At 47.5% G+C, this 13,948-nt stretch overlaps 1 protein-coding gene across 2 annotated transcripts in view; it reads right to left on the bottom strand.

Annotated features, from left to right (window-relative positions):
- Window positions 1-2,577: 2,577 nt before the first annotated feature.
- The window catches only part of LOC133381947 (H-2 class II histocompatibility antigen, E-S beta chain-like), a 37,041-nt gene continuing 25,670 nt past the window's right edge, over window positions 2,578-13,948 (bottom strand). The window contains exons 2-6 of one of the 2 annotated variants that reach the window (XM_061621564.1): window positions 10,812-10,968; window positions 6,703-6,981; window positions 6,424-6,534; window positions 3,676-3,699; window positions 2,578-2,974 (exon numbers count right to left, since the gene is read on the bottom strand). In XM_061621564.1, coding sequence (XP_061477548.1) covers window positions 2,961-2,974; window positions 3,676-3,699; window positions 6,424-6,534; window positions 6,703-6,981; window positions 10,812-10,968 — 585 coding nt within the window. In that variant the 3' untranslated portion in view covers window positions 2,578-2,960. The remainder of the gene's footprint in view (window positions 2,975-3,675; window positions 3,700-6,423; window positions 6,535-6,702; window positions 6,982-10,811; window positions 10,969-13,948) is intronic. The other variant, XM_061621563.1, reaches the window with a different exon arrangement.

Genomic DNA, 13,948 nt, shown 5'->3' on the forward strand with positions numbered 1-13,948 from the left:
CTGTTGTACCAGATCTTTATGTTCGGTCCATCTAAGTGCTTCCAAGATTGTAATATTGTTATTCTTGCTGCCAATAATAACTGGGATATCAAGTGTTTTGATTTTAAACTTTTGTTTCCACCTGTAAATAAAGATCATAAGAATAGCTCTGGTTTTAATTGTGCTGTTTCTTTTGTGATTGTATTGAGTTCATCTTGAATTAAGGTCCAAAATTTGTTGATTTTTGAACAAGTCCACCAAAGATGAAAATAGGCTCCTTTTTGAGTACATCCTCTCCAACGTAAAGGGGATGATGAAGAGGAAATATGCGAAAGCTGAACCGGAGCAGAGTACCATCTATGCAACGTTTTTAAAGTAGTCTCTTTATGAAACAGTTTTATTATATTTAGATATAAATATTGAAGACCATTCAGATGTCTCCAGTTTAAATCCCAAGTCTTTTTCCCATTGATTTTGCAATCCTACCTGGTTTCCCATGTCACGGTCCAGTAATGTTTTATACACTTTGGATACCAATCCTTCTCCATTATGCCCATTTTCAAATTGTGTAATATTTTGAGTAGCATACATTTTAATCTGAGGGTCTTTTAGTATAGATTGTAGTTGGAATGTGTGTAGCCAGTCTAATTTCCATGAGGGAAAATCAACTTTCAGTTGTTGGATAGTGATTAGATTTCCTTGTGGAAAGAGATCTTTGAGTTTGAAATACCCTTTTTTTCCCCGTTACCAAGTATTTTTTCAAAAAATAATCTCCTGCATTCGGGTAAGATTGCAGGGGAGTCAAAGGGGAGTAAATTGAATGTCCTTTGACATAGAGCTTGCCTGTTTCCTGCCTTTGAGGGCCTTCTGGCCTCCCCGAGAGATGTCAGTTGCACTCTCCGCGTCTGACAGGTCTGCGGAGTCTGTGCTAATTTTAGCTTCCGTGCTGAATTCAAGGATTTTTGCTGGGGATCCTTGGGTTGTCTGAGACATCACCTACCCGATCTTAATGGTTAGAAGAAAACTGCTTACAATTTGCAAGGTTTTACATGAGATAGTTGTTCCGTGAATGCAGGAGCCTCGGCTCTACGCCGCCATTCTGCCGGATGGCAAGCCATGCCCCCTATTATTATTATTGTTAAACTTATTTATACCCTGCTTTTTGGCCAAAGGCCCTCAAGGTGGCTTACAAAGAAAAATAAACACAACTATAAAATACATCAATGACAGCAATACAATTTACAATATCCAGCGAGGGAGGTCCGTCCATCCCTGGAAACTGGAGTCCCCCATTATTTCTGGTGGGTGCTGCTGAATGGATGACCCCCTCCTTCCCCAGGAATAATTCCGGGAGGGGAAGGGGCAGACCTCCAGTCTCTGAGCAGGAGCTGGAGGAAGAGCCTCACCAGTTGAACTAGCTGACTTTGGGGCAAAGGGAAGGAGATTGCGAGAGACAGTGGCAGGTGGGCAGCCCAGGACATCGTGCTGCCTGAAGCACAGGCAGGATGATCCCCCCCCCCGTCCCCAATGGCAGCTGAATCTTATTTCCCGGCGACGGGTCTCATCCTGTCCTCCCCTGGATCCGAGGGCAGCAGGAGGCCAGTTGACAGTTGGCAGGCCTCATGGCAGACGCACAGCTCTGTCCTCCAGCAGAGGCAAATCACTGGGGAATTGCAGGAGGAAGAGCTGGGGGGGACAACTTGCCCCCCCACCTTCCAGCAGCTGCCTCTGTTGGAATGGGCAGCTCCCCCCCCCACAGCCAGTAGGCAACCTGGGGCCAAAAATAAAAATTGCCAAAGGAGGAGACGGGGGGGAGGGGAACTACCTTTCAATATATTTTGGCTGAAATACAGCAAAAGGAGCTATTTGTAGTGAAAGCATTTGCCCAAATATATTTAAAGCATTAAATGAAACAAGATCCACATCTTGATGGTTTGGTACATTTTCCCTTTGGAGACCAAAAGAGATGAGATCTAAAATGCCCAGGGGACCTCCCCGAATACAGGAGGGTCCGCCCTACAGATCTCCCTCCCCCGCCAAGGAAGCAGAAGGTGATGGGCTCCTCGTGGGGGGGAGGGGGGCAGTGCACCCCCTTTCCTCATGCATTCGACCTGGAATGCCCAGACAGCGCTCAGGTGTTTTGTGGAATGTGGCTTTAACTTTGCACCCTCCGAGTTTCTGATATTCATCTCGTGATTTTCTGGCTATAAAAAAATGTGTTATGTGGCAGTTTCAACTGTGATTTTGGCTAGTGGCTAAAATGATTTTCTAAAATCCTCTGTGATGATTTGCAGGGAAAGGCCCATCTCCACCCCCACCCCCACCACACACGCGCACTCCTTGGGAAACCTCTGGGGCAAATTGCAAGGGGGGGCCAGGATGGTTGTTCTTGCTGCAGACACTGGGGGGGGCAGCTTAGAGGAGGAACGTTTTCCCTTCTCCCAAGAGGCTCCTTTCTACACAAACGCTCCCCCCCTCCATGGGAGTGGCCTGCAGAGAGTTCCGAGGGCCAGACGGGGAGGCTTGGAGGGCCAGAGTTGCCACCCTCCCCTGGCTCTGATAGTCCCCACCTCTACCTTAAACATGGCAACAGTAAAGTGTCACAACACTCTGTTGTTTAATGAGTGAAGGTTTAAAAACTCTCCAAGGGTGACTCACAAAGGGGGCAGCCATCTGGACAAGGGATGTGCAAGATAAACATCAACATGGAAAATAAAGCTTTGTGACATCAGGCAATACAGAAGTTAAATGCAGCAAATGCATCAAGGGGAGACCTCCTTTCTTCCCCTCCAAAAAGAGATAAATCAGGGATGGTGCTGATGAGGCTGCAGATTGGGGGGGTGCCGTGAGCGTCCTTCCCCAGCCTTCTTCTGCCCCCCAAACAAAGCCCCCATCCTCTCAGCCACGGAAGACGCAGCCACTTGGAAGAGAGAGAAAAAGCGGCTTCTGCACCTCGTGGGATCCTGATGGAGCAGCGAAGTCTACCTCATGAGACCTGGAAGGCAGAGGAGAAAGGAGGGTGAGATGAGTCCATGAGGGGGGTGGGCAAAGGGGGGTGCACTTTATGACCATATTATTGCTGGACGGAGGGACTTCAGCAGAACGATAGCAGGACAAAAATAAAGCAGAACATTCGAAGTGTGAAAAGTTCTGGGACGTCAGCAGGACATTGCAGGACATGCACTGATTGGGAACTAAGGAGTGTGACGGCCCCAAACCTTTTCCAGGGAGAAACAGAATTAGAAGCTGGATCGCCTGTGACCTCCTGGAGAGCATCAGGAGCACAAATCATCATGGAGGCGCGATAGAGAGGCCGTCTGCAGGGCCCTTCAATATTGTTCTGTTCCATTGATTTGGAACGGACTCAGGGGGGCTGTGAAGGGATGAGCTGAGGAGATTCACATGGCCCTGCTGAAGGAGATGGCTCCCTACTCTACATGGGGGGAAGATTGAGGGCCCGGTACAGCCCCGTCTCCTCACCAGCACCCCTTCTGGGAAGTCTGACCCTGACAACAGGTCCAGGGGGAGGGGGGGAGGGGTGGGCGGACCTCACTGCAAATGCTGTCCTCCCCAATATCCGGGCTCCAGAGAGGGTCAGTGGCTGCAAAGGCAGCAGAGGCTGTTTCAGGTCACCCCAAGCAGAGGGGGTCGAGGGGGGGCTGGAGAGTGTCAATCAAAGAGCACGAGGGATGTTACCTGGACTCTGAGGCACGGCGAGCCCTGAAAAACACAGAAAGGCCCAGTCAGTTTCGGGAGCCCCTGCACACAATCGCTGCACACCCCCATCGCCCCTCCTGGTGGCCAAGTGAAAAATGTCCCATCAAGGGAAGAAGGAGAGTTTTGTGTGGAGAAAAGCTCACACTCTTGCGTTCTATGGCGAAGGAAGCTCCAGATGACGTCCGTTCTAGGAAGGGACAGTCAGGAGCTGCTGCACTTAAACCAAAGCTCAGCTCTGGATACTGCTGGGGGGGATCCTCCCCACAGAATCCCCTCTGCAGAGGGATCTGTGGCAGCCTGCAGGCTCCGACCCTTTGGGTTTCAAGGGGAGTTTGAAAAGCTCATCCGTTTTCCTGGGCTTTTCATGGAAAGGTTTTACTGCCTAGGCTGCTGCTCTGGGCTTTGCTGTTCATGGCTGAAATTCTTTTCCTGGATTTATTTAAATAGATTGTTTTTTAATTGCAAATTGAATTGTGTGCTTCAGTGTTGGCTAGTGACAAAAATGCATAGGCTATAGTCTTCAAAAGCGTATTAGAAATAAATAATAATCTTTTTTTAGTCTTTGCCAGAAGGGAGCCCGCAAAGGGATGTGTTGCACCTGCTGGAACTGCGAGGAAGCAACTCGGTCTGCATGTCTGGAGGGAGGGAGAAAGAGAGAGAGAGGGAGAGCATCCTCCAGGTTGCCAGGCTGTGCCTTCCTTTGATCAGCTGCTCATCTTCCTCTCAACTGAGACTGCTGGGGATGCTCATCCACTCCTTCCCCCAAACTCTCCTTCCTGCTTCCTTCTCCATCTCTTAGAGAGGAGACTCTTTGCTTGGTCTCTCTCACCTGGAGCAGCAGGAGGTCAAAGGCCACGCCTGGTATTTGCACCTCCAAGTAGCAACTTAGACAGAACTAGAATATCTTTCCAGCCTAGTATGGATTTCCTTCAAGAAAGGAAGATTTTCTTATTAGGCCAAATCTGAAGCCTCAGTGATTGTTAGCAGAGTAGAAAACTGCTCCTTCGCAGGCCAAGTCACACACATGAGGCCACATGAGTTGTTAGGAGACTCCATTTCCCCCTCACAGAGCTCCAGTCCCCAGAAGAGGGGCTGACTGTTCAACCCCTCTGGCCACTGGAGCTGTCAGGGGAAGAGGAGTCTCCTCTCAGCCCCCTTCACAAATGACACTTCCCAGGATCCTCTGGGGGAAGCCATGACTGTCTCACGTGGAGTAAAGGTCTGGTGTGGTCATCTGGATGTGGCCTGAGGAAGAGCTGCTGCTGCCCCTGATTGAAAACCTAACTCTGCCAAAAGCTCTCGCCTGCAACTCAATGTAGGATCTTGATCAAGTGTCAGGATTAATGAGGCAATCGCTTATCTTTTTTTTCCAGTGCAGCCTAATATTTCTCTCACTCACTTTACTCTTGAATCGTTCAATAAATATCTCAAATGAGAAGCCTGAGAATGAATAACCAAGTTTTACTCAGGAGGAGCGCGCCCGTGTTGGCGGTTCTATCTAAAGAGTCATTCATTGATCTGAGTCCATGCTTTGTTCTTAATAGGCTGCCAAACCTTCCTGTGGCGGGGGACTATTGTTTTGTTTTCACATTGTGTAAGTTGCTTGGGGACCTTCGGTTATCAAGCAAATAAATTTCCTCTTTGAAACACCAGACATTTCACCAAGTTCAGACTGGAAGGTGTTAAAATGTGATTGGGGGGGCACTACTTTCTAGGTAAACTGTACAACATCTCCCTGCTTTTAAAGGAGATTTCAGAGGCCCCCCCTCACCCTGGGGACAGAAACAGGCAGCATAGTAGTTTGGCTGCCCAGAAGACATGACTTGGCCTGATCTTGATATTGGGCGGCCACTGTGAGAAGAGCATGCTGGGCTAGGTGGGCCCCTTTGGCCTGACCCAGCAGGACCATCCAGGGGGCTTCCCACCTGCTCTGCCCCCCCCCGGAGCTGCTCCCTCAGGATTCACTTCTGCTGTGGCATCTTTGTGGGGACTAGCCTTGGCCTTTTGGCATGAGTATCAATGTATTTCACTTCTAGTCTTTTTTGAAATGTTAAGATTTTTTTAAATGTTTGTAAGTTTTTTACATATACACTTCAATTTTGTCTCTCTGTGTCATCCTGGAAACCTCTGCTAAAGGACCTCACTTTGCATGCAGACAGACCCAGATTCAGGTACCAATGGCCAACGGCATCTCTAGGGACTCCCACCTGATATCTAATGAGCTGCTGCCAGTCAGTGCAGACAGTGCTGACTTGGATTGACCAATGGTCTGACTCAGCATACGGCTGTGTTCCACTTTGCCACCCTTTGTGAGCCGCCTTGGGGGCTTTTCTGGCATAGAAACAAACACCAGCAGTGGCCTTATGTCCTCTGTGCAGCAGAGCTCTGGGTCCATTGTGGTCCAAATGAGCCTCTTCATCTGGGACCAGACCCCCCCCCGTATCTGAATGTTGGGAGGTGGTTGATATTGCTAGTTACAAGGAGGACCTTCTTATAACTCTGAGAGGCCCAGGTGGGATGTTTCTTTAAGATGGGGGCTTCCCTCACATGGAATTCTTTCTCGATGCAATTTCTTCCTGCTGGAATGAGTGTTCAGGATGATGGGATCCCCTCCATGGGTGAGGCCTGGACCAGTTCAGCACCACCATCCCACTAAAAATGCTCTGCTTTCAAGGGTCTTATGTAGGTCCAATTCCCCCCTCCACCTCCCCGGCACTGCCCCATCACCTTTCTTGTTCCTCACGCAGAGGAAGAGTCCGGGCGCCACAAAGACCAGCCCCAGCACCAGCCCCACAATCCCCGTCCACATCTTGCTCTTGGCAGAGTCCGACTGCGCCTCTGAAGAAAGAAAAGGAAGAAAGTAAGAAGCCAAAGGCCTAGAGGGAGAAGAGGCAGGCCTGGGGTCAGCCCCTCGGAGGCCAGGCTCCCAGGATGCTCCCCTCTTCGGCAGGAGATTGGGAGGACGGATCAGGGCTGGAAGGTGTGGGAGGAACCCAAATCTCGTACCCCACTGCACGGTGACGGGGCCCGCGAAGCTGGCATGCTCCACCTGGCAGGCGTAGACATCTCCGCGCTTTGGCTGCGTCTCCAGCATCACCTCAATCTGAAAGGTCCAGTCCCCGTTCCGGGTGACATCTGTGGTCCACACTCCGGTCTCCTCCTCCCCGTTCCTGAACCACTTGATCTCGATCTTCGCGGGGTAAAAGGCGGCCACGGTGCAAATCAGCAAAGCGTTGTGGGACACAGAGTCATATTCTGTGGGGGTAATCACCACCTTGGGCTGGACTGCAAGGGGGACAGAGAAGATCGTGGAGGGGTCAAAAGGGGAGAGAGGAAGAGGAGTGGAAGAAAAGTCTTCCAATGAAGGAGGGGGGAAGAGAGAGAGACTGTGTCTCTAGCCCTAAAAGCCCTGCCTAATCCCCCTCCCACAACCACCAGTCCCTCTTCTGAACCCCCTCATCTTTCTCAAAGGGCTCCCTTGCGATTTCTCCCTGGTGGCCCCATTAAAGGCCCGACTGATGAAGCTGAGCCACACTTGGAGATTAACAGAAATTACTCTAAAGCATTTTAAAACCTGTTCGTTATCTCAATGGTTTTGCTGTTGGGGTGGGACATGTGGAAGTGGGAACAGGGGTCAGATTTTTACCGGGCAATTAGGAAACATACTGACTCACATGCTCAGAGTTTTTTTTGTAATTCATGAATTTTTCTGTAATAATAAATGTGTTAGTCTTTAAGACACCTCAAGACATCTTTTCTGGTACCTTATCCCACACATTTCCTTTTTTGGGGACATGGAGCCCCTATCTGGGGAACTAGTCACTGTACAGTATTGCTGCATTTAGGGTTCTGACCATGTTTCTATCTCCTCTTGCTTTTGCTTTCCTTCTCTCTTTAACCATTTGAAGAGTTTCTTCAGTCATCCACTGAGGTCTTTCTCTCTTTTTAACTAGAGGTATGGTCTTTTTGCATTCTTCCCTGATAATGTCTCTGACTTCACTCCATAGTTCTTCTGGTTCTCTGTCAACTAAGTTTAAAGCCTCAAATCAGTTGCTTATTTGATCTTTATATAGAATCATAGAGTTGGAAGGGGCCTTGTAGGCCATCGAGTCCAACCCCCTGCTCACAGCAGGAAATCCACAGCTAGAGCATCTCCCGCAGATAGCTGTCCAGCCACTGCTTGAAGACATCCAGCGAAGGGATCCCACCACCTCCCTAGGCAGTCGGTTCGTTAGTCGATTTGTTAGTTGCAGCCGTTCTGAATCCCTCCTGTTTTTCCTTCCCTTACAGTGACAGTCCTCCACAGGGACTTGTTGCTGTTGCAGTCCTCTTCTTCCTTGTCACTTTCTTCCTGTACTTTGTGTCATTCCCTTAATTCCTCTTGTGTTCTATCGAGGAAGTCCTCATCTTCTCTGATAAGTCGCAGGGTGTCGATGTGTTGCTGCAGCCCCCTGACCTTTTCTTCTAGGAGCGCCACCAATCTGCACTTGCTGCAAGTGTAATCGCATCTGGTTTCCGTTAAGAAGATGAACATAGCGCACACGTTGCATGTGACAACAACTGCTTGATCCCCCTCCATTTTATGTTTGTTGTTTCCTATTTCTGTTGTCAGTGGCAGTCTTGATGTTGCTGTTGTCAGTGCCAGGAATTAGTTGAATGGATTTTGGTTTGGTTTTTTGTTTGTTTGTTTTTTATTTAAATTTGCGTGCCGTGAGGCTTGCGCCGCTGAGCCTGATGGGAAAGAAAGTATGCAGTCTGTTTACCTCACCAGAGCTCCGCCTCCTCTCCTGGTCAGCTACCTCCCAAGTCTCTCAGGTCTTTCAGGGTCAGGAATCCCAAGTCCCTTCTCCCTTGCATATGCTTCTGGGATGTTATTTAAATTGTATTTTGGCATTATGATGGCTTTGTTGTTCTACTTTAGCTTCGCTCTGATTTTCAATATTACCAGTTCATGATCTGTCCTCTTTTTGGTTGCTCAAAACATGTGTTTTGTAAGAAACAAATTATTGGCTTCACAGAATTCAATAAGTCTTTTTCCTACTTCATTTCTATCTTCTAAGCCATATGTTCAGAGGCACGTTACCAAATTCTTCCAAGCTACACAGGAAGTAGATTGGACTGTGAAAGACCAACCGAAATTGTGTTTGCATTTTGACCAATTTGTACGGCAGTACAATATCTCAGAGAGGAGGTCAGTTCTCCTGCTCCCCTGGTGCATTCACTATAGATGCCCAATTTCCCTGCTTTTTAAAGTTTGATAGAAATAGCTGTGGGCTACAGGTATGTTCTTAAACTGCAAGGTTTTTTGCCTATTAGTGAATCTACTATGTATTTCTTATAAATAAAGTAGCTTTTCTTATTTTACTAAGTCTTAAGTCTCAGTGATCTCAACGCAGGGTAAAAGCCTGCTTTCTTAGGTAAACGCGCACACACACTGGCACACTCGCATTTCAGTCCGCTGATGTTCTCTGCTAACATTTATACAAATTTACACAACAAAGGGTTACGGGCCCAGTAAGCTAAGTTTACCAGCATGTCTCACCTTTGTGTATTCGGGTGCAAGGCCTTTTTGCACATCCCGAAACAAAAGAGGTCCAAACTTGACAACACTGCCAGGGAAGTAATACTCATTGGATATTGTTCAATGCAGAAGAGATATCGAGCAATAGATCCCAAAACTGGCAAAGTTGAAGTATGCAGAGCTGTCCACTTTGATGAAGGAAAGTGCACAGACCGACCAGAAGGGGCGCCACACCAGACAGATGACAGCGAAAAGGAAGAAGCTGAGTTATTCTTCCATCACAGAAGGAGAGCTTGGGAAAGTTCCTTTTTTGAACTACAGCTCTCATCAGCCCAATCCAGTGGCCATGCTGGCTGGGGCTGATGGGAGTTGTAGTTCAAAGAAGTAACTTTTCCAAGCTCTGCACAGAAGGTATAACAATAGTACACCTGCAGAGGAAGGTGAAGAGTCTGAGCCAGAAGAGGCATCAGAGCCAGAATGGGCAGCCGAAGCGCCAGCACCCAGACACTCTGAATGCACCAACAGAGAGACTTGCTTACCTTATGAGAGATGAACTTCCAGAACCAGAGACCTGGTAAGAGATTGAAGCCTTACCCAAAGCTGAACCTGAGAGGTGGAGGCAGCCAGCCAAAGAAGAGCTGGAATCTCTACACAAAAGTAAAACTCAGACACTGACCAAGCTTCCTCAAGAAAGGAAAGCTGTAGGCTACAAGAAGAAATTCAAGAAAAAGCCAGATGCTAAAGGAAACATTGAGAGATACAAGACAAGCCAGCAGAAAAGTCTGTATATCAATACTGTTACCAGGCCAGATGTGGTGGTAACGGTGGGATACCTGTGCCAAGAAACCAGCCCGCCAACCAAGAGGGACTGGGAAGCAATCAAGGATGCATCAGACTCATGGAGTCAGAAGGGGTGAGTTCATGAACCAAGAACATAGACGGGAAGCACCATTTCATTAGAGATACCTACCACAGAGGACTACTCAAGATGGAGCATTGCAGACTCTCTCATGAAGGCGTTGGGCAAGTCAGACTTTGCAAGCTGTGAGACAAGATGAACCTTGTGGGGCTGAACCAAACAGTCATTGAGAAGGGGTGTTGGAAGTGGGGCCAGAGCAACTCCTGTTGTGTTCTTTCGTTTGTGCTCCAGAAGGGAAATAGGGTCCTCCAGATGGAGAGGCTGGATTACCTTTACCTGTAATGCTCTGCTGACTTCCTTCCATTGCTAGGATGTTACGTCTTTAGGGAAGCTGACCTGCCCCTCCTCCTTCCCCCTTTCCGTCTTCTCTTCTTCGACTGTCTGAGAGAGAGGAGACACCTTTGCCTCTGCTCTCTCTCTCCTGAGCCATGAGGGTGACTCCCAAACCTGGGCATTGCGCTTTCAACTTAATTCATTAGAACTAGGTGTATGCCTTTCCTATCTACTATGTATTTCTATAAATAAAGCAGGTTTTCTTATTTTACTAAGTCTTACTTCTCAGTGATCTCAAAGCAAGGTAAAAGCCCGCTTTCTTAGGTAAACGCATACAATGGCACACATGCATTTCAGACTGCTGACATTCTCTGCTAACATTTATACAAATTTACACAACACCTCGAGGAGGATGCATCTTAGTCTGGTGTCTCAGCTTTGACCATTCCGCCTTGGGTGACCCTGCTAGGAGTGTAGCCTCTTTGTCTAGACTCCTGACGGCATTGCTCTCAGCTTGTTCATCACTCTCAAACCCGCTCATCACATGAAGGTGTGCATCCTAGAGGGGCAGGAACAATACATGCAACAACGCAGTGACTAGTACGTAGGGACAAAGAGAACTATTACAATAGTTACTGTATAGAAATAGAAGAGGACAACAAAAAGGATAGAACAGGAGCCCTATTCCAAAAGATTAGAGAACATAAGAACATAAGAAGAGCCTGCTGGATCAGGCCAGTGGCCCATCTAGTCCAGCATCCTGTTCTCACAGTGGCCAACCAGGTGCCTGGGGGAAGCCCGCAAGCAGCACCCGAGTGCAAGAACACTCTCCCCTCCTGAGGCTTCCGGCAACTGGTTTTCAGAAGCATGCTGCCTCTGACTACGGTGGCACAGCACAGCCATCACGGCTAGTAGCCATTGATAGCCCTGTCCTCCATGAATTTGTCCAATCTTCTTTTAATGCCATCCAAGCTGGTGGCCATTACTGCATCTTGTGGGAGCAAATTCCATAGTTTAACTATGCGCTGAGTAAAGAAGTACTTCCTTTTGTCTGTCCTGAATCTTCCAACATTCAGCTTCTTTGAATGTCCACGAGTTCTAGTATTCTGAGAGAGGGAGAAGAACTTTTCTCTATCCACTTTCTCAATGCCATGCATAATTTTATACACTTCTATCATGTCTCCTCTGACCCGCCTTTTCTCTAAACTAAAAAGCCCCAAATGCTGCAACCTTTCCTCGTAAGGGAGTCGCTCCATCCCCTTGATCATTCTGGTTGCCCTCTTCTGAACCTTTTCCAACTCTAGAATATCCTTTTTGAGATGAGGCGACCAGAACTGTACACAGTATTCCAAATGTGGCCGCACCATAGATTTATACAACGGCATTATGATATCGGCTGTTTTATTTTCAATACCTTTCCTAATTATTGCTAGCATGGAATTTGCCTTTTTCACAGCTGCCGCACACTGGGTAAGGTAAATACCAAGGCTGAAGAGTGACATGTGCTGGCAGTAGCGGTGGGATCCGAACAAAGGAGAATACTTCACATGTGGTGGCAGTAGCGGTGGGATACGAACCAAAGAGAGTCCCACACACGTGGTAGCACAGTGGTGGGATACGGACAACAGAGAATCCAGATAAGAATACTAGAGAATCCCTAACAGTGGTGTGGCAAACAAAAATAACAAAACAAGATTACTTGGGAGAGTGACTGGCAAAGAGTGTGTGGCAAAGAGTGAGTGAAATCAAACACCATGGCTGAATACATAAAAATGAAAAGAGAGGAGCTGGTGGAGAAGTGCATAACATACAATTTACCTCACGAGGGTAAAGGGGTAGATGAATTGAGGGTAGCACTTATAGGATTTGCAAATGCCCAGCAAAAACAACCTTTCAGGGAAGAGACCCCAGAAGGATACTTAAGCAATCCCGCTTATATAGAATATTTGAGAGAAAAGTTAAGATGGGAGGCTAAGGAAAAAGATAAACAGCGAGAGTTAGAAACTGAGAAGTTGAGGATGGAAACTGAGAGATTGAGGAGGGAGGCTGAGGAAAAAGACAAGCAGAGGGAATTGGAAACTGAGAGATTGAGGAGGGAGGCTGAGGAAAACGACAAGCAGAGGGAATTGGAAACTGAGAGATTGAGATGGGAGAGAAAAGTTAAGATGGGAGGCTGAGGAAAAAGATAAACAGCGAGAGTTAGAAACTGAGAAGTTGAGGATGGAAACTGAGAGATTGAGGAGGGAGGCTGAGGAAAAAGACAAACAGAGGGAGTTGGAAATTGAGAGATTGAGGATGGAAACTGAGAGAATGAGAGTGGATGCGGAGATACAAGGGGAAAGATTAAAATTGGATAGAGAGAAATTTCACTCTGAGGAGACAAGGAAAGACAGAGATGGAGCAAAAATAAAAATTACTCCAGAGGACTTTGCTGTCTATGAGCCTGGTCAAGATCCTCAAATTTACCTCAGCACTTTTGAAAAAGTAGCTCAATTGTGGGGGCTACCAGAGGATAAATACATGCAGTATTTATCAAACCTGATCAAAGGGGAATTGGCTGAGGTATACCAATATTTCCCCTCAGACAAGCCCGTCACATATGCTGAGTTTAAAGAGGCAGTATACAAAAGGTTCAGACTGGGACCTGACTACTTTAGAAAATTATTCAGAAACTGTCAGATCGAAGCAGGGAGGTCTTTTGTTGAACTGGGTGCAAAGTTGATGGATATATTTGGAAAGTGGATGAGTAGTGCCAAAGCTCAGTCAGTGGAAGAGGTGAAAAGCCTCATGATACTGGATCAATTATTCCATCAGTTACCACCAGAAATAAGGCTCCTGGTCAAAGACCGTTCCCCTACATCGGTGCAGGAGGCCGCAGAGATGGCGGATCACTTCGCCTCCAATAGAACTGGCTGGGTGGGGAAAACATCAAGAGAGTTTAAACCCAGACCATATAATGGTGGCAGAAAGGATGTGGTGCCACAGCGTGTGAGTCCTCCAGTAAAATCTGAAGGGCACAGGACACCCCAGAGTGGATCTGTGTACCCAAAAACAGAGGAGAAGTTATGCTACAAATGTGGTAGACCGGGGCACCTACGTTTTCAATGTGAGGTTGCCAACCCCATTAGTAATCCTGCTCAGGCAAGGGCAGTAAAAATAGAACCAAAAGATTTAACCACAAAAAAGGTTCAGTTTTGCCAGATAAACTGGACAGAAGTAACAGACCTTGATTCAAGTCTGAGAGAGGAAGTGTGTGTTCAACGGGCAAATTATTGGGCATTGCTTGACACTGGTGCCGCTCAGACGTTACTGAGGCCAGATTTAATAAAATCTGAAGAAATATTACCTCAGGAAACAGTGACTATCCAAGGAGTGAGGGGTCAACCAGAGAGTTTGCCTATGGCCCTAGTGAAAATGGAGTGGAGAGGCCGAGAGGGCGAATATAAAGTGGGTATTAATGCCCAGCAACAAGAACCAGTGATACTGGGAAGAGATGTTATGGGGGCACAGGGGAAGATATATGTGGTGACCAGACAGCA

This window comes from Rhineura floridana, chromosome 3, assembly GCF_030035675.1.
Source record: "Rhineura floridana isolate rRhiFlo1 chromosome 3, rRhiFlo1.hap2, whole genome shotgun sequence".
Classification (NCBI taxonomy): domain Eukaryota; kingdom Metazoa; phylum Chordata; class Lepidosauria; order Squamata; family Rhineuridae; genus Rhineura; species Rhineura floridana.